General features: G+C 43.1%; 2 protein-coding genes across 2 annotated transcripts in view; both read left to right on the plus strand.

The window, feature by feature from the left end:
- The window catches only part of FLT3LG (fms related receptor tyrosine kinase 3 ligand), a 44996-nt gene extending 37505 nt beyond the window's left edge, over positions 1–7491 (plus strand). Inside the window, exons 6-9 of the mRNA XM_060780490.2 lie at positions 1299–1452; positions 1853–2022; positions 5355–5423; positions 7296–7491. Coding sequence (XP_060636473.2) covers positions 1299–1452; positions 1853–2022; positions 5355–5402 — 372 coding nt within the window. The 3' untranslated portion in view covers positions 5403–5423; positions 7296–7491. The remainder of the gene's footprint in view (positions 1–1298; positions 1453–1852; positions 2023–5354; positions 5424–7295) is intronic.
- Positions 7492–9392: 1901 nt separating this feature from the next.
- LOC132777937 (excitatory amino acid transporter 2-like) overlaps positions 9393–20690 on the plus strand; it is a 36069-nt gene continuing 24771 nt past the window's right edge. Inside the window, exon 1 of the mRNA XM_060780491.2 lies at positions 9393–9764. The gene's annotated coding sequence lies outside the window, so the exon portion shown is untranslated. The remainder of the gene's footprint in view (positions 9765–20690) is intronic.

The raw sequence follows: 20690 nt of genomic DNA on the forward strand, positions 1-20690 counted from the left end.
GGACAGTAAATAAAGAACAATACTCAGAAAACAGGGGAATTTTAGACAGGAAACAATCAGGGTGAGCTAACACCTCCCAACAAAGGATTCCCCCAGGAAGCAGCCAGGTCTTGAAGCTGCAAGTCTATTCAAAGCTAATGAAGGTGGCCAACTGCAATACTCACAGTTGCCTCCAACAGACAAGCGTTCTTTCTCCCATCTTGAACATTCCACAGATATATAAACCCTACTTGCCTAGTTTCCAACAGGCCTCACTTAAAAGACAAATACTGTGGAATGTATAATACATTATTGTCGAAGGCTTTCATGGCCAGAACCACTGGTTTGCTGTCAATTTTCCAGGCTATATGGCATGTTCCAGAAGTACTCTCTCCTGACGTTTCACCCACATCTATGGCAGGCATCCTCAGAAGTTGTGAGATTTGTTGGAAACTACTGGCCAATTGCAATATTCACACCTGCCGCAAACAAACACGAGTTCTTTCTCCCACCCTGGATGTTTCAGAGATAGATAAACCCCACTTACAAAATATTAGGCTTCTCTGCTAGTGCCTCACCAAATTACAAATCCCAGGAATTCATAGTATAAAGCAATGGCAGTTAAAGTGGTGTCAAAACACATTAATTCTCAAAAATGCAGGGGAATTCCAGATAAGAATAAATCAGAGCCAGCTAACACCTCCCAACAAAGGATCCCCCAAGCAGGAAGCAGCCAGGCTTTGAAGCTGCAAGGCCATTCAGTGCTAATCAAGGTGACCAATTACAACATTCACACTTGCCTCAAGCAGACAAGAGTTCTTTCTCTCACCCTGAACTTTTCACAGATATATAAACCTCACTTGCCTATTTTCCAACAGACCTCGCAACCTCTGAGGATGTCTGACATAGATGTAGGCAAAATGTCAGGAGAAAATGCTTCTGGAATATGGCCATACAGCCAGGAAAACTCGCTGCAACCCATAGAAAATATGAGTTGGCATAGTACAATATTTCTGAGATCCTGAGAAACCAGGGTTCAAATCTCTCCTTGATGATAAAAACTTTTAAAAGTTTGCTTTAGGATCCCTATGAGTGAAAGTTGACTTGAAGGCACATAGCAATACCCAGAACAGGTACTGTTTCACTCCTGTCCTGTTTGTGGGCTTCCTAAAGATAATTGGTCTAGATAGGACTCTAGTCTGATCCTCTTCTTTAATTAATTCCTATGTTCCTGACATAAGGTAAATTAGACAAGCCTAAAATGTGCCAGTCGTAAGGCCCAGTCAAACCTGTTTTTCCTCCCCTCTTGGTTCTTACAGGACAGTTGTGCTAAATTCGTCACGACCAACATCTCCGAGTTCCTTGAGCCAATCCCCTCCTATCTCAGCGACCTGAGAGATAAGATGGAGAAATATATAGATGAAGGTGTTCCTTTGAACTTCAGCAATTGCACCATTATTCATTGCCAGCCAGGTAACTCTCATGCCCAGGTGATGGGTTCTGTGTGTAAACATGTTTGCATGTGTTAGAGAGGACCTGAAATTTTATTTTTGAGCAGAAGCTTGTCGTAGCGTGCAGACAATGATCCTACAATCTTCTACAAGGGTGGGCAATTGGGGGGGGGGATTCAGGGACCACATTGGTCAACAGATAAGTAGCTTACTTAAGCTCAGTTAGTAAATATGTAGCTGAGGTCTGATTTGAACGCAATGCATGCTTTTCTGCAACTACCAAAGCGCTGCATTCTTACCCCAGCTCTCAAAGGCATCTCACTGTGTGTATTATTTCAATTTCCTCTGCTCTCCATCCCATCTCCTTGCTACTAGAAAGTGTTCAATCTGCTCCTATAGGTCAGTCTTTCTCTGTACTACAGAGCTGTCCCCCCCTCCAGCCCTCCAAGTCACAGCACCAAAGCAAACACCGGATCATGACTCCCAACACAAGGACGCCTTCAGAAAATCCCATTGGGTGCTGCCTGCAGTTCTGGTTTTCATGCTTGTTGTTCTCCTGATTTGGATACTTCTGCAAAAAAGACCATGGGAGGTAAGCAGCAGCAAAAGCAATAATAGCAAAAACCTTTCGTAAAAGCATGCATGCAGTCTATATGTAGAAAGTTTGATCCTAAATATCTTGAAAGAAAGGAACTAACTTCAGAGGTCAGGGAAAGACCTTTCTCACAAAGGACAGAGTCAAAATAATGGATTAGACCAGCCATGGTCAAACTTGGGCCCTTCTGGTGTTTTGGACTCCAACTCCCACCATTCCTAACTGTTCCATCTTCCAGGAGCTTGGTTTGCATTGCCTCTTAGTTGCTTGAAATAGCATCCCTTTGCATTTCCCCCCCCAGGGTTGCTACAGTTTTAGCAGCACCCTAATAGTCAAACATTAACAGAAGCTGCAAGCCAGCCTGCAACCCTTTTGGCTTTAAAAAGTATCTCTTTGGTCCAGAGACCGCCCTTTTTCCTGGGGATGAGATCTCCATTTTGGAGAAGCTCTCCTGCCTTCTTCTGTATAGAAAAAGCTTCAGATGTGCTTGTGGTCAAGCTAGGCAGCTCAGACAGGCCATCGTGAGTACAGTTACCCTCCAGCCTCTGAAACTGGTGCTGAGCTCAGGGAAGCACCTGCTCTTTCTAAAAGATAGCAGCTCAGCCCTGGGGCAGAGAATATCTCAGGATTTCTCTGCCATTGGGAGAGGCTCCATTACTTCTGTTGGGGTTCAGCCTGATCCGTGTGAACCTGATCTGTGTGAACCTGATTCTGTGATAGTATTTCCAACTGAGCAAGCCACTGAACATGTAGTTTTCCCTGACAATGTGGAAACTGGTGTTGATGCTGAGTTCAGCGGCGGGGAAAACGAAACTGAACAGCCGGATGAAAATGTTTTGGAATCTAACCGTGATAGCTCTCCACCTGGTTTTTTTTAATGAGGACCGAAGGGAACAGATAACAAGAGACAGGAGTGATTCACAGTTCCTACGAAGGTCAAATAGATTACAGGAGAGACAGGCTCAGGCTTCAAAGTCAAGGAGCGTTTCAAGGAATAGTTTCTTTGGTATAAGGGGCCGCCTGCTGGGTGCCCTCTTAGATCAAGCAACGTTTGGGACTGTGGCTGTACCTTGGCAGAATTCCTATGCTCCATGGCCGGTAATCCCAGAGGCTTCTAGTTTTTCAAGTACATGGTTAGCAAGAGGCTAACAGGTTCCTGGTTCTTGTCTTGTGTTTTTTGTTTTTTTTTTGGACTTTTGCTCAAGTTTAGAGATTTTCCTGACTGCTGTGTTTCTATGGTGGCTTTTTGATTTTGCATTTAACTTTCTTTTGTAACCAATTTTTCATCAATAAAAAAGGATTGTTTTTCCTACAGTCCAGTGTGGTGGATTTAATCTTATGGTCTCGTTTCTTGGTCTGGGATGCAACAACTTCATCCCCAAACTAACCTTGAGCTTGGATAGGGAAAGACCTGCTCTTTCTAAAAGATAGCAGCTCAGGGTTAGAGTAAAGGATCCCAGGATTTTTCTACTGTTGGGGAAAGTTAACTTGGCAGCTGAAGGAAAAGGGAAGGAAAGAACATCTATATGGTTTCACAAATTGACTGTTTGTGTTTGTAACTTCATCAAGCTGTGCCAAGTCTGTCAAGGACTTTGAGAAATAAATGTTCTGTTTGATGTTCAAATCTGGACTGGCCTCAGTTGCTGAGAATCTTAAGCTTCTAAGTAAGACACCCGCAGTTCAACCGGATAAAGAGAGAAGCACATCTTAGTTTTAACATTATAGTGTCTGGGTGTGACGGCACACTAACAGCCTCAGACCCCTTCTTTTCTTGTGCATTGTGATCCGCCCTGAATCTCCTTTGGGGTGAAAGGGGTGGAATATAAATACTGTAAATAAACAAATAGTCTTAGAAAGGACATTTTAATGACATATTTGAGTAATCAAATCTGTAAAATCGAAACCCACAGATATGGAGGGCTGACTGTACTCGATTGACTCCACTTTAACTGCCATGACTGCATCCTATGGCTTCTTGGGATTTGCAGTTTAGGAGATGGGGCTTAAAATTTTCAGCCAGAGATCTCTAGTGCCTCACTAGACTATAAATCCCATGATCATTGAAGTGGAGTCAAAGTATTGTACTGCAGGAGTTTGATTAAGTTGGCTTCCTATATAAAGATATTGAAAGCTGCTTTGCTTGGGACTTGGAAAAGTTACTTTTTTTATTGCTGGCTGGAGGATTCTGGGACATATAGACCCAAAGGTAATGTTCTCAAACTCTTGCTTAGTCAAACTTGGGCTTGCCGGGTGTTTTGGACTTCAGCTCCCACCATTCCGCTTAAGCAGCTGAGGGGGGGAAATAAGGGGTCTGAGCTGTTAGGAATGGTGGGAGTTGAAGTCCAAAACACCTGGAAAGCTCAAGTTTGCCCGTGCTTGGGTTAGACATAGGGACCACTTCAATGATTATGGGATTTGTAGTCTAGTGAGGCACTAGAGATCTCTGGCTGAGAATTTTAAGCCCCATCTCCTAAACTGCAAATCCCAAGAAGCCATAGGATGCAGTCATGGCAGTTAAAGTGGAGTCAATCGAGTACAGTCAGCCCTCCATATCTGTGGGTTTTGCTTTTACAGATTTGATTATTCAAATATGTGATTAAAATGTCCTTTCTAAGACTATTTGTTTATTTATTTACAGTATTTATATTCCAATCTTCTCACCCCAAAGGAGACTCAGGGCGGATCACAATGCGCACATACATGGCAAACATTCAATGCTCTTTTTAGACAGACAGACAGATAGAGGTATTTTGGCATTTCCAACTTGGGCGCCTGGAGGTTATGCTGAATTCTGGCCACAGGGGGTGCTGTTGCTTCATCCACTATGATGCCGAGTTGTTTTGATTATATTTCCTCCTTGTTCTCTGATTGACAGCATTTTTATCGTGTTGTAAAATATCTCACCGCTTTAAACGGTCCCCAATTTCTCTACTTACAGCTCAGCTGTATTTGAACTGCTTAGGTGGACAGTAAGCTAGGCTTAACAGTCAGGTGCTCAATCCGACTCGGGTTTCAAACTTGCTACCTTTTGGTTGGCAGTGATCTATTGCTGCTGGCGATTAATCAGCTGTGCTACAGCCCAGCCCTAGGTCATCCAATGCAGTATCTGCCAGATGTTCACCATACAATCTTGCTGGAGGGCCTGGGGGTTCCTAGAGAGCGGTTCTCTCAAGTAAAAAAGGGGAAATATTTTAATGATGGCTTTTAATTTTTGCTGAGGTCCTGTGCTCCTAATCCCAACAAATGTGTTAGACTGAATATAGAGCAAAAAGGCTTTCCTTCTGTCATTTCAGCTAAAATAATTTTGGCTCCTTTATTTCTTTCCCCAGAGATCTCAGAGGTATGAGGAAAGAGAACTTGAACTTATGGAGGTCTGAACATGAACTGATGTTGCTGTGGTAAGGCTTTCCAGAGTTTCTGTAAGATATGATGTTCAATGAATATATCTGCAGGTTTTTCCAGAGGTCCATAGACCACACCCCACTGATAGAAGAGCATAGCCAATAATAATAACAACAACAGCAGCAGCAAGAACAACAACTCTGGCACAAGCCAGTAAAGGTGATCCCAGTGGTGATCGGCACACTGGGTGCAGTACCTAAAGACCTTGGCCTGCACTTGAAAACAAATGGCGCTGGCAAAATTACCATTTCAGCTGCAAAATGCCACCCTACTCAGATCGGTGGCACAGTGGATTAAACCGCTGAGCTGTTGAGTTTGTTGACTGAAAGTTACAGGTTTGAATCCGGGGAGTGGCATGAGCTCCTGCTGTTAGCCCCAGCTTCTGCCAACCTAGCAGTTTGAAAACATGCAAATGTGAGTACATCAACAAAAACAAACCAGATCTCTAACTGAGAGATTTATAGAGAGAGTTTGCTTAAAGAGAAACGAAGGACAACTTTCTTCCTCCTTTTATGACTTCTCAAGTTGGAAGTGATACATGGAGAGAGAGGCTTTGTTTGAGATGAAACAGTAACGCAGTTTATTTGTAGCATTCTTGTGGCATAAGCATAGTGGTTACAAAGGATCAAACGCTTGCTGATTACAGAATGTTTCAATATGAGTTTCCTTCAATCTTTTCTTTTTCTCCAAAAGGACTGTTATACTAATACATAAAACAGATTCAAACTCTCTTTAACTTGTTTCTCTATCTAAATTTTCAGCTGCTTCTCAGCTACCGTCTTCCCGCACTCTCCCTCACTGACCAGCAACCATAGACTGTTCAGTTGGACTTCTCCAACTCATAACCACTCCACATTGGAGAGTAAACACCTGGCTCACTACTTAATGCAGCCTTTCTCTTCCTGACTACCTGTCAGGTCTAGTCCCACCTCCTTAAGACTAACTGCCTGGGACTTCTGGCCACCTCTCAGCTAATATTAATAAACATATCTAAAACTTACACTTTAATTGGGCATTTTGTTACAGTATCACTCTGGTGGGAAGCTAATAACACTCCATACAGTCATGCTGGCCACATGACCTTGGAGGTGTCTACGGACAATGCCGGCTCTTTGGCTTAGAAATGGAGATGAGCACCAACCCCTCAGAGTGGGATAACTAGACTTAATGTCAGGAGGAAATCTTTACCTTTTTGCTCAGATCTTCACACGTTATTTGCCGATCCATCACACAGTCCTAGACACTTGGGAAGTGTCCGGCATGTGATCAAATACAAAGTCAGCATAATTATCTTGTTTGTTGTATACTATTCTTGTTATGTATCTAATAATAATAAACTATTGTTGTTATATCCTGCCCCTTTCTACTGGGTTTTTAACTCTTCCCATGAAGATCATACTTTACAAAAGATTACAATCTCTAACAAGGTCATGCCTTTCCATAAGGTTATGATTATTCCAAATAGTGTGAATGCCAATTAATCTCCAAAAGGATCACGCTTCCAAAAGCCTGTGGAGATTCCTGGTTTTCCCAAAAGGTTATGAATGCCATTTTCCAAAATCCTCTGCATGAAAAACACATTCCCCCGAGCACCACTCTACAGTCAATGTCTGGTGGAAATAGACCACAATATCACACTGAAGCACAAGGGATTCCTAGCTAGATTTTTAAAATAGCATTTATATTTGTGGTTCCCCACACACACACACACATGCGCACACACTTTTGCAGGGGACTTGTATCCCTAACTCCAGGAAATGTGGAAGTCTAACTGTATGTATTTTATGCAACATCCTTACTCCTCTGTTCTCTTCCTACCCCTAACCAACCAATCCTGTCTTAGCATTCGTTTTTGTTTTCTTTTTCAGGATGTCATCTTCAGAGGCATTATAGGACAATCATCACCAGCAACAAAGTCCGAACCTGCAGAACACAAAAGACTGGAGATGGGGAAAAGAATATATTCTCAGGATCCAAGGACTTCTGTTCTGCATCCTGCCACTAGGAGACGCTGTGCCTCCATTTTTATATTGTATATCTCTATGAGAAATTTGTAATATATACATGTACATATTATATATATAGATATATTATTTTGTATAAATAAAAAAAGAAATCTTTAGTAGTTCTGTGTGAAAGTGGCATTACACGAAAGTTGTGCCAAAAGGTTAAGCAGCTGAGGGGGAAAACAAAGGGGCCTGAGGCCAGGAATTATGGGAAATTAAGTCCAAAACACCCGGAGGGCCGAAGTTTGCCCTTGCCTGAACTAGATAGTCCTTGTGGTGCATTCCAGCTATGTGATTTTATGCATCAAAGAAGGTAGCAGCCCTGAAGTCCCAATATGAATTTGGGAAGGAGAAATGTGTGACCATCAAAAAAGTGTTATAAGTTGCAATGGCACTAAGAGTTCAGGGTAGCATTCTCTGAATTGCAGCTCAATTGTTTTGCTGGTGTAGACCAGGGTTTTTGTTTTTTTAACTTTTCCACTTGTGACCCCTTTTGACCCAATTAATTTTTTACATAAAATGATATAATCATAGTGATAGGTATGAGATGAAATAGGTGCAAAAACATTTATTGATAGCAAATCAGCAATTGCAAGGGCGACTGATTTTCTTTTTTATGAACACAAATGATCAAGGGTCTGGAGAACAAGCCCTATGAGGAGCTGCTTAAGGAGCTGGGCATGTTTAGCCTGAAGAAGAGAAGGCTGAGAGGAGATATGATAGCCATGTATAAATATGTGAGAGGAAGCCACAGGGAGGAGGGAGCAAGCTTGTTTTCTGCTTCCTTGGAGACTAGGACGCGGAACAATGGTTTCAAACTACAAGAGAGAAGATTCCATCTGAACACGAGGAAGAACTTCCTGACTCTGAGAGCTGTTCAGCAGTGGAACTCTCTGCCCCGGAGTGTGGTGGAGGCTCCTTCTTTGAAAGCTTTTAAACAGAGGCTGGATGGCCATCTGTCAGGGGTGATTTGAATGCAACATTCCTGCTTCTTGGCACGGGGTTGGACTGGATGGCCCATGAGGTCTCTTCCAACTCTTTGATTCTATGATTCTATGTAGTACGGCTGAAGGATCTTCCTGAGATTCCACTGTAAACATTACACAAAGGGTGTGTGCAAGTGCCTATAAGTGGTCACTATGTAACACAGAAATCCTTTTACCTTTGCCAATTTTTCGAGATCCGAACATTGAGCTAAGGGGACTCTCTTGGGGGTCAGGGCCCACAGTTTAAGAAGCCATTTTGAAGTTTGAAGTTGCATTATATGGTTAGTGTAGATTCATATAATGCAGTTTAACTTCACTAAACTGCTTTATATATGTAATGACTGTATTATATGACAGTGTTAGATGGTGCCAAGTGGCAACTTTTGTTGGTGTATAGCAGGCATGGGCAAACTCAGGCCCTCCATGTGTTTTGGACTTCAACTCTTACAATTCCTAACAGCCTACCAGCTGTTAGGAATTGTGGGAATTGAAGTCCAAAACACCTGGAGGGTCTGAGTTTGCCCATGCCTGCTATACACCAACAAAAGTTGCACTAGATACTCCTTGGGGGTACCTTCAGGACCAAAGGAGCAAAGTAGATAATGATTAAAGCAATTCCGGTGGAATTGCCCCACTTTCCAAAGCTGGATCTATGCTCTAGTGCAGGCATGGGGAAACTTAAGTCCTCCAGATGTTTTGGACTTCAACACCCACAATTCCTAACAGTCGGTAGATGGATAGGAATTGTGAGAGTTGAAGTCCAAAACACCTGGAGGGACAAAGTTTGTCCATGTCTGGTGTATAGTGAGACTTGGAAGGAAATTTTAAAATCTGCAGTTTTTGTATGTACTTCTAGAAGGGTAAAACAACAAATGCTGGCATTTTTTGAATGGTAGTAAATCTCTCTGGACAGATGGCATTTTGCGAAAAGATTTCCCCGCCAGCCTTGCATGCGAAACCTCAGAAGGGCCAGGTCTCCTTCGTCATGGGGGCTTTCTCCGAACTGCCACCTCTGATGACTTTATTTCTCTTATTTTGTTATCTCACCCTGTGCCCGCTGATTAAACGCAGCCGTCTGCTGTGCCCTAAGTTAGGGGCATTATCTTCATGCTCATTTATCCTGTATGCTGCATGCTTCTGCTCCTTTTTCCTGGTCCATAATCTTCCTTTACCTCCTGCGTTTTCCACTCTCTACCCCCCTCTCCCTCTTGCAACCACACTTGTCCTTTGACGTCGTCCAGTGACAGGGACACTAAGCTGCTGGAGTCTCCCCCTTTGCGGCTGGCCTTCTCCAGATCCCCCTTCGCCTCCGGCCGAGACACACCATCCCCCCTCCCTACTTGGGGTAAGGAGACATGGATTGGAAAGATACTCTTAATGCATGAAATATAGGGTGCAACTTGGGGGTTTGGGCACTGCTGGACTCAACTCACAGCCTGGTCCTTTTAAGGGCTGACCCTTTGTGGACTAAGAATGTCTTGGTTGGTTTCCAGAGGTTATAAGGGCACTTCTCCTCAAGAGCAGTGGTTCTTAACCTGTGGGTCCCCACGTGTTTTGGTCTACAGCTCCCAGAAATCCCAGTCAGTTTTCCAGCTGTTAGGATTTCTGGAAGTTGCAGGCCAAAATATCTGGGGACTCACAGGTTAATAACCACTGCTCTAGAGGGTACCACTCCATTTACGGGACACAATAGTTCCTGGAGAGAAAAGGGGGTGATGGGTGTTCTTGGTATAGGAAAGAAGCTTCGGTTCAGGAACTCTGGGGATGGAGGCTCGAGATAGAGTTGACATATCATGCATGCTTTTACTCTTGATGTGATGTGTGCCTATGTCAGTGTGCTTCATAGAGTAACATCTCTTTGTACGGTTGCCTCTTCTTAAACTCTTGCTTACTTGTTGTTTAATTTATGAATTTATCCTATGCAGATTTTCCTTGAGAGTCACTGCAACTTTAATCAGACATGTTAAAGATTGCAGTTTATTTATCGTGTCGAAATTAAATTGAGAATACAGTTATAATGTGTAGAAAAATCACAAACAAAATTAAAAAACTAGGCATTATACTAAATTTCCTTTGACTGGTAGCTGGCCACTTGGAGTGCCTCTGGTGTCACTATAAGAAGGTCCTCCATTGTGCATGTGGCAGCGCTCAGACCACATCGTAGTACGTGGTCTGCGGTTTGCTCTTCTCCACACTCGCATGTCGTGGGCTCCACTTTGCGGCCCCATTTTTTAAGGTTGGCTCTGCATCTCATGGTGCCAGAGTACAGTCTGTTCAGCACCTTCCAAGTCTCCTGTGTGCCCAGGAGGGAGTCTCTCATCCGGTATCAGCCATGGTTTGAGGTTTCAATTTTTAGCCTTTCACTTTTGGACTCTTGTTTGCTGAGGGATTTCTGCGAGTATCTCTGTTTCTTGATTTAAGGCATTGGTACAATGGCTGGTATCCGAACAGAGGATGGGCCAGAGATGTCAATGCCTTGGTCCTTTCATTATTGGCTGCTACATCAGGTGGCAAAACAGTATAATTTCTCCAGTGGTGTGGGGCGTAGACATTCAGTGATAATGCAACATGTCTCATTAAGAGCCACATCCACTGTTTGAATGTGGTGAGATATATTCCACACTGGGCATGCGTATTCAGCAGCAGAGTAGCAAAACGCAAGGCCAGATGGCTTTACTGTATCTGGCTGTGATCCCCAGGTTGTGCCCAGTCAACTTTAGTATGATATTATTTTTTATTTTGTATGATACTATTATATGCATTTAATGATGCAAGTTAGAGAAAGGAACTCTCACTAGTAATCTAGGTCCTCCAGGATAACTGGAGAAAGTTGACTAAAGAATCATACAGGTAAACCCAGGGATTCCTAGAAAGAACATTTTTTATCAAATCTGTGAATTTGATTAAAGCCAAAACTGCAAATGTGGAGAAACGATTGTACCTGTTCTATAAGCAAAGAAGAAATTTAGGGTCAGCTGTGTTTCTCAAGCCCCATCTTCACTGCCATATAAATCCAGATTATCTGCTTTGAATTGGATTATATGAGCCTACACTGCCATATAATCCAGTTCAAAGCAAATAATCTGGATTTTATATGGCGGTATAGAAGTGTAAGAGCGCATCTACACTGGATAATTAATGCATTTTCACACCACTTTAAGTGCTACTGCCTAATAGTATGGAATCCTAGGAGGAATAGTTTGGTGAAGCACCAGCACACTCTGGCAGAGGGGGCTAAAGACCTTTAAAACTACAACTCCCATGATTCTGTAACCATAGCAGTTGAGGTGATTTGTGTGTGTGTGTGTGTGTGTGTCAGGAGCGACTTGACAAACTGCAAGTCTCTTCTGGTGTGAGAGAATTGGCTGTCTGCAAGGACATTGCACAGGGGATGTCCTGATGTTTTGATGTTTTACCATCCTTGTGGGAGGCTTCTCTCACGTCCCCTTATGGGGAGCTGGAGCTGACAGAGGGAGCTCATCCATGCTCTCACCGGTTTCGAACCTGTGACCAGCAAGATGTGGCTGAGATTAGGATGTAACTCTATATGCAAAAAGGAACTCAAGCCATTTAACAGAGCTTGAATGTACCCCATACAATATTATAGCAATCCACTAGATTAAGGACTAGATCAGGCATGGGCAAACTTGGGCCCTCCAGGTGTTTTGGACTCCAACTCCCACAATTCCTTATGGCTGAGGGGGGAAAGGAAGGGGCCTGAGGCTGTTAGGAATTGTGGGAGTTGGAGTCCAAACACCTGGAGGGCCCAAGTTTGCCCATGCCTGTACTAGATGGACACACAAGAAAAGGGAAGATGTTTCTGTGATTGTGCCTAAAGTTCTCATGGTCTGTTTGTTTGTTTTCCTCCTTATCAACCAGCTGCTCAGTCCAAACGTTGCATCTTCTAATCCACATTAATTTGCAGGATTTGGAACCTCGGGATGGTTTTAGAATAAATATAGAAAAGGGACAAAAGAGGAAATACCCACCTTCTTTGTCTTTGATTCCCTATTAAGTAACAGGGGAGACAGCTGAGCCATTTATTTTTAAAACTTGATTTCCCCTCTCTTTAAAGTGCAATCAGATTTGGATCAAAGTAGGAAAGGGCAAGTGATCCGATTTTGCTTCGCAGCCGCCTTATTCCACACTTTTTAGGGGTGATATTCCCACATGTCATTCCTCCAGCTTCTAATCCTTTTTGGTCAAAACTAGATTTGCATGATAAAATATCTTGACCTTAGGCATCTTTGTTTTGTGAAAGAGTATGCAGATTTTCTGCCTTAAAGATAAAGGTAAATGTTTCCCCTTGGCATTGAGTCTAGTCGTGACCAACTCTGGGGGGGTGGTCATCTCCATTTCTAAGCCAAAGAGCCAGCGTTGTCCATAGACACCTCCAAGGTCATGTGGCTGGCATGACTACATGGAGCACCGTTGCTTTCCCACCAATGGGTCAATGGTTCAAATCCGGGGACAGCGCGTTGAGCTCCCTTTGTCAGCTCCAGCTCCCAATGCGGGGACATGAGAGAAGCCTCCCACAAGGATGATAAAACATCAAACATCCAGGCATTCCCTGGACAATGTCCTTGCAGATGGCCAATTCTCTCACACCAGAAGCTACCTGCAGTTTCTCGAGTCACTCCTGAAACGGAAAAAAAAAACCCTGAAGCGGTTCCTATTGATCTACTCATATTTGCCTGTTTTCGAACTGCTAGGTTGGCAGAAACTGGGGCTACTGGTGGGAGCTCACCCTGCTCCCCAGATTCAAATTGCCAACCTTTCATTCAGCAAGTTCAGCAGCTCAGCGATTTAACCCGCTGCGCCATTGGGGGCAATTTCAGTGGCATCAATGGAAACTGAAAGCTTGCATACTTCTTGATCCAAGAAAAAGGGTGTCATTTTACTCGCTTTGTCTCCTAACTTTTAAGAGACTTAGGGTGCCTCTACGCTGTAGAATTAATGCAGTTTGGCACTACTTTATCTGCCATAGCTCAATGCTGTAGGATCGTGGTAGCTGTAGTTTTACAAAGTTTTAGCTTCTCTGCTAGTGCCTCACCAAATTACAAATCCTAGGATTTCATAGTATTAAGCAGTAATAGTGGTGTCAAAACACATTAATTCTATAAAAAGACAGGGTAATTCCAGATAAGAATAAATCAGGACCAGGTAATACCTCCCAACAAAGGATTCCCCAGGCAGGAAGCAGCCAGGCTTTGAAGCTGCAAGGCCATTCAATGCTAATCAAGGTGGCCAATTGCAACATTCACACTTGCCTCAAGCAGACATGAGTTCTTTCTCCCACCCTGAACATTCCACAGATATATAAACCTCACTTACCTAGTTTCCAACAGATTTCACAATTTCTGAGGATGCCTGCCATAGATGTAGGTGAAACGTCAGGAGAGAATGCAACACATTAATTCTCCATTATAAATACACTCTTAGAGGCACAGCTGACCAAACTACCAATCCCAGGACTCTATAGCATTAAACCATAGTAGTTGAAATGGTGTCTGGTGCACTGGAGAAGGCACATGTATCTTTCATGGTTATGAAAAGGAGGAATTTTGAAAGATATTGCTTATTACCTGGTTGCACAAAAAGCAGCAACTTTTTCTGCATGGCCATTAGAAATAAAGAATCCTGGGCAAAAGTATGATAGCTGGGACCCTTCGCTGGTTACGCAAGGAGGAAAACGCATGCGTGAGACAGCACAGCAAGTGAGAGACGCAGCTGCATCAGAATCATGGGAACACTGTTTGCCAGAAAGGGGGAGAGAAAACATTTCTATCCCGTTTACCATCTTCATAAGCCATTGTTTATCATTTAACAGTAAATAACTCTTAACATTATTTCACTCACCTTAAGCACTATACTTGGCTGTTTGTTGTGCCCCCCCCCTTTTTCTCCCCCCCCCCCTTTCTGACCAGCTTTGCGCATTAATTCTGACCCGCATTGCGCAAGTAGCGTAGTGTAGGGTCCCGGCTATCATACTTTTGCCAAAGTCTGCCTCAGGTTGAAACCTGGTGGATGCCGTAGGCTATATTGTAGAGTACATGTGTTAAAGTCAAGGCCAAATCTGGCCCACCATGCCATTTTATGTGGCTCTCCAAATGGCTAGACATCATGACTAGAGCTGGTGGGAATTGGGATACAGTAACGTCTGGAAGGCTGCAGTTTGTTCTTTTTAGTCAAATGGTAGGGTTTGGACTTAGATACAAGGCTCATGGATAGGATGTCCTGCATTAAAATGTCCTTTAACGTTCCCCTCAAGTCAGAGCCACAAGTGCTGTTGGGTTGCAGTTCCCATTGTCCCCAGTGATGGGTATTCAAAAGTTATAGGAATTGTCATTCAGTAGCATTAGAGGACTCAGACTAAAACTAAAGAGCACCGACTACTATATAAAAACATAATAGTTGGCCCTCTGAATCCATGGATTCTCTGTCCATGGATTCAACGGCGCTTTGAAGGCAACCATAAGGCTGATGGGGCCCTCAATGAAAATAAGCTTGACACCTCTGTTGCAGAGGAAAGAACTGGCAAAACTGTATCTGGGTGCATCTACACTGCATAATTAATGCAGTTTGACCACATTTTAACTGATATAGCTCAGTGGTATGGAATCCTGGGAGTTATAGTTTTACAAGGTTTTTAGCCTTCTCTGCCAGTGCATCACCAAGCTTCAACTCCCCAACTCCATAGCACTGAGCTATGACAATCAAAGTGGGTTCAAACTGCATTAATTCTTCAGTGTAGATGCACCTTCTGAGGATTCCTTTTCTAAGAATATTCTATGAAATTTATGGAGTCGCTATATGGTGACAGGTAACTTATACACACATACTCATGCTGCTTATTGACCGTAATATATATAGAGGGGGGGGGAGAGAGGTAAAGGTAAAGGTAAAAGTAAAAGTTTCCCCCTGACATTAAGTCCAGTCTGGTCCAACTCTGGGGGTTGGTGCTTATTTCCATTTCTAAGCTGAAGATATGGCATTGGCCATAGACACCTCCAAGGACATATGGCAGGCATGACTGCATGGAGCGCCGTTACCTTATAATGCATACACACATACACAAATATACAAAAAAATCAATTTTTAAAATAAATTATAGCAAATTATAGTTTGCTTTTTCCTTCTTGCCAGACAGACCCTAAACCATTCTCAAAAAATATTGGTTGGGAGTTGTCTTGGATGAAGAGAAGTAATTGCCTTTCGAAAACAGGACCTTCATCAGGCTTAAAGGCAGCTCCCAACAAGGCCCACCTGTCTGGAAATACAGGAAGCACAGCTCCCTTCAAACATGTCTTACTTAGATGCATCTCTCCCACTTCTAAGCTTGTATTATATGAGAAGGAAGGCTGACCAGCTGCCGAAGGTCAGAAGGTCAGGCTTTGGCATAAGGTCCGGCCAGACCATGTTGATAGGCAGCTGTTGCTGAATGCCCTGGAAATTGTTGGCTATATATACAAAGCATAAAGAAATACAATGAGAATTATGATTAATTTTACTGTCGAGGAGTGATGGAAACCCTTAGGAAATTTTCTTTGAATTCAATATTCCTGCTTCCTGGTTGGACTGGATGGCCCATGAGGTCTCTTCCAACTCTGATTCTATGAGTCTATATCTCCTCCAGTTGCTTCTAGTGTGAGAGAATTGGCCGTCTGCAAGGACATTGCCCAGGAACATCGCCAGGATGTTTTACCATGTCCTTGCATAAGAAGCTGGAGCTGACAAAAAGGACCTCACCCTGCTTCCTGGATTCGAATCCCCAACCTTTCGGTCAGCAGTCCTGCTGGCACAAGGGTTTAACCCACTGCACTACCAGGGGCTCCCACCAGTATACCATGTGGTGTTCTAATTCGTATAGCAAAATTTAAGCGATTCCCTGAAGTAGAGATGGCATTTTCCCCTATTTGCCTGTTATATCATATTTTTGAGGTTTGTTAATTCATTACTGGACAATACCCTTTTCCAAACTTCTGACCACCATTTATTGCATTATAAATGACTGTGGTGAAAATCAGAGCAGAACAGCATTCTGCAACCTGCTTTCCTATGTTGGACTACAACTCCCATCACCCCCAGGACAAAACCAACCTGAGATGGATGCTAAGTCCAATTCTACTGTTAGTGGGGTTCAGAATGCTCTTTGATTGTAGGTGAACTATAAATCCCAGCAACTACAATTCCCAAATTTCAAACTCTATTTTCCCCAAACTCCACCACTGTTTACATTTCGGCATATTGAGTTTTCGTGCCAAGTTTGGTCCAGATCCATCATTGTTTGAGTCCAGAATGCTCTCTGGATGTAGGTGAACTACAATTCCAAAACTCAAGGTCAATACCCACCAAACACCAGTATTTTCTGTTGGTCTTGGGTGTTGTATGCCAAGCAGGCATGTAGCCGGGGGGGGGGGGGGGGGGGGGGGGCTCAGGGGGCTTCAGCCCCCCCCCCCCAATTCTCATGGTGGTTCGCGAAAAGGCCTTACTGGTGCATTATTTAAACTGTTATGTTTATTCATATCATGATCTGATAACCATACTCAGTATATCCCATATGCATGAGGGTATTGGGGTAATGATACAAAAGGTTTGCTAGGCTAGACCCTCTTTCACTCAGACTCAGCCCCCCCGAAACTCAGCCCCCCGAACCCACCCCCCTGAAAAAAAATCAGCCCCCCCCCCCAAAAAAAACGAAATCCTGGCTACGGGCCTGATGCCAAGTTTCATTCAGTTCCATTGTTGATGGAATTCAGAATCCTCTTTGATTGTAGGTTATCTATAAATCCCAGCAACTACAACTCCCAAATGACGAAATCAATCCCCCCCCCCCCAAGCCCACCAGTATTCAATTTGGGCATATCGGGTATTTGTGTCAAATATGGTACAGTGAATGAAAATACATCCTGCAGATCACCTATTTGCATTACGATTCATAACAGTAGCAAAATTACAGTTAGGAAGAATCAACTAATATAATGTTATGGTTGGGGGTTACCACAACATGAAGAACTGTATTAAAGCGTCATGGCATTAGGAAGACTGAGTAACAGTGATCTATCTGAATATCATTCCCACACCTCTTACAAGGGAGATTGTGTTCCAGATATTCTGGGAAATCTAATGGGGGGAAAAATCCATGGGACAAGGCTTGGGTTAAAGGAGGGCATGACTCTTGTAACTCCTAACAGGCAATAAAACTCCTAAATCAGTTTAAATCTGTATTTGGGCAGATAACACCCTCCAGCTTAATTGGACAGGGTTTCATGAGTCAGATGTAGAGTCACCAAAAATCCAAGACTTACATTTGATTATCCTTAGTTTAGCTGATTAACTTGTTCCTCAAAAAGGTTCATCCACATCGCTCCTCTGCCAGGGCCAAGATCAGGAAATGGTGACCTGGAGTGTATTTACACTGTATCATTAATGTAGTTGGACACCACTTTAATGTGGGAGTTGTAGTTTAACAAAGCTTTTAGCCTTTTCTGCTAACAAATGTTGGCACATTACCAAAATCCAAAACCCAAGATTCCATTGCATTGAGCCAGAGCAGTTAAAGTGATGCAAATCTGCATTCATTATACAGGTTGGACTGGATGCCCCACAAGGTCTCTTCCAACTCAAAGTTCTATGATTCTATTGGACAATGCATAAGTCACTTATTTCATACCTCACATGGATGAAGGTAATCATTTTATATAACCCAGCAGCAGAGCTCTTATCACAGGGTTTCTGGAGCAGAGTTTCGTTTGGTCCTCAAATATAGATGATGCAGGGAAGTTGGGTTGTTCTTAAGGGTAGACTTCATGATTCATTGGCCATACCTCTGGAACATGGGCCACCAAGCAGCATCAGCATGTGATCAAAAGGGAGAACTATTAAAGAAGGAGAACATACAAACTTCAACAGTTTGCTCTTGCCTGAGTCTATGAGGAAAGAAAAGATTTTGCGCTCTCCTTTCCGCTCTGCTGAGTTCATAGAGGGCTCTTCCACACAACCATATAACCCAGAATAACAAGGCAGAAAATCCCACAATATCTGCTTTGAACTGGGTTACTGAGTCTACACTGCCATAAATCCCAGTTCAAAGCAGATTGTGTGTGTGCGTATCAGGAGCAACTTCAGAAACTGCAAGTCGCTTCTGGTGTGAGAGAATTGACTGTCTGCAAGGACGTTACCAAGGGGACACCTGGATGTTCTGATGTTTTACCATCCTCGTGGGAGGCTTCTCTCATGTCCCTCCGACCTGTTAGTCTTCAGTCCTCCTGGCACAAGGGTTTAGCCCACTGCACCACCCAGAATAGTATGGCAGAAAATCCCACAGTATCCGCTTTGAACTGGGTTACCTGAGCCCACACTGCCATTTATTTCAGTTCAAAGCAGATAATTTGAGATTTGATTCAGCTGTGTGGAAGGGACCTGAGCTAACTGATCGCAAAGCTCTTTTGCACTTTAGTCAACTGAAGTAATCTGAGGACTAAGGAGGGAAGCGGAAGGAACAGAAAGAGAGGGAAAGTGAGGGTTTTTAAAGCACCTATGCAACCCCTTCCTCTCTTCTGCCCCACCTACTGAGTTACTTGAGGGCAAACTCTTTTTTCACTTTGAACTCAGTTTGTAGCGATTGATGTAAGCTGAGGACAAAAGGATAAAGTGGGAGGAGGAGAAACTGGTACATTGCAAAAGACCAGGAAAAAAGTGAGATGAAACAGGATTATTGGAGTGTCCCTGCCAAATCAGGACAATTGGAAGGTATGTGCTGGGATGAAAATGGGAGAAAACTATTTCTGTGGTTGCTTCCAAGCTCTGCAACTCCCTTCGCATAACAATATGTAATACATTTTTTCTTCCAGGGTGATAAATGGCATTTCCTAATTGGTTGTATCATAAAAACATGGTAAAAGTTTATTACATTGCAAAAACTTTGTTTTTGCAGGACATTCAGCAGTACATTTTGCTATAGTTTTCCACTGAGTATCTCATCAAATCTTAACCAATTTAACATAGTTTGTGGCAGACACAAAAACAAAGTTTCTGAAGTTTAACAAATAATTTCAAAGTGAAACCCGCACAATTAAACAGGAAATAACACTTTCAAACCAGAAACAATTTTTTTCAAATATTGTGACATAGTGTAATGGTGAACCTTCTGCAGGAAATTGAAGACATTCTGCAGGCCTTTAATGACTAATTGCCCACACAGAAAGGGGCTGTTATATTCCTGCTAACTCAATTTTTGTTTTTGTTTTAATGGGTATTATGTTTTTTTGATGTTGTTTAATTACATATAAGATAACAACAAATTTCTTTCGAATAAGAGAGAATTCTTTAAATTGTTGTAGAGTACCTTTAAGTTGTTTCCATATTATGGCAACCCCGAGATGCATTTATCTTGCGGATTTACTGGAAAGATTTATTCAGAAGGGTTTTCCTTTGCATTCAACCAAGTTTGTGAGAGAGTGACCCTCGCAATTGCGTCTGGTGGGGACGAGGGACAGGGCCTTCTTGGTAGTGGCCCCTCGGCTCTGGAACTCTCTCCCACTGGAGATTAGAACTGCCCCTTCTCTCCTGACTTTTAGAAAGCTGGTGAAAACTTGGCTCTGGAATTTAGCATTTGATGAGTGACTCTTGACCACACGGACGGATGGTGATGAATTGTGATTTCATTTTGACGACTTGGCCTTATGTAATTATATGATAGCTTTTTAATGTATTTTATGTATTACTGTATTATGGGGTGTGATGTTTTAAACTATTGTTTATGAATCTTGTTGTAAACCGGCCTGAGTCCCTCTCTGGAGGTCGAGAAGACCGCTATATAAAAGTTCTAAATAAATAATAAATAATAAGGTCACACTCTTGTCAACTGAAAGAGTGTGACTTGCCCAAGGTCACACTGACTCGAACCCTAGTCTGCCCATAATTTTGGGCTTGGGCCTAGGCGATCTCTCGTTTTCTGAGTAGGATTGTCTTCCAAGATTGGTGTACTGGCAGTGGGTACGTAGGTGATTGTGGAGCCCTATTCTTGATCTGCATCTTCTCCCGCAGCGAGGACATTGGTTTCCAGGTGGAAGGCGGTCCCTGTCAGGGTTGGCTTGACGTGCCTTCCTCTTGGCATGTTTCTCTCTTTCGCCCTCCATTCGTACCTCTTCAAATTCTACAGCACTACTGGTCACAGCTGACCACCAGCTGGAGCGCACAAGGGCCTGGGCTTCCCAGTTCTCAGAGTTTTTAAGGTTGGCTCAAAGCCAACCTTGAGCGTGCCCATAAT

This window comes from Anolis sagrei, chromosome 6, assembly GCF_037176765.1.
Source record: "Anolis sagrei isolate rAnoSag1 chromosome 6, rAnoSag1.mat, whole genome shotgun sequence".
NCBI classification, from domain to species: domain Eukaryota; kingdom Metazoa; phylum Chordata; class Lepidosauria; order Squamata; family Dactyloidae; genus Anolis; species Anolis sagrei.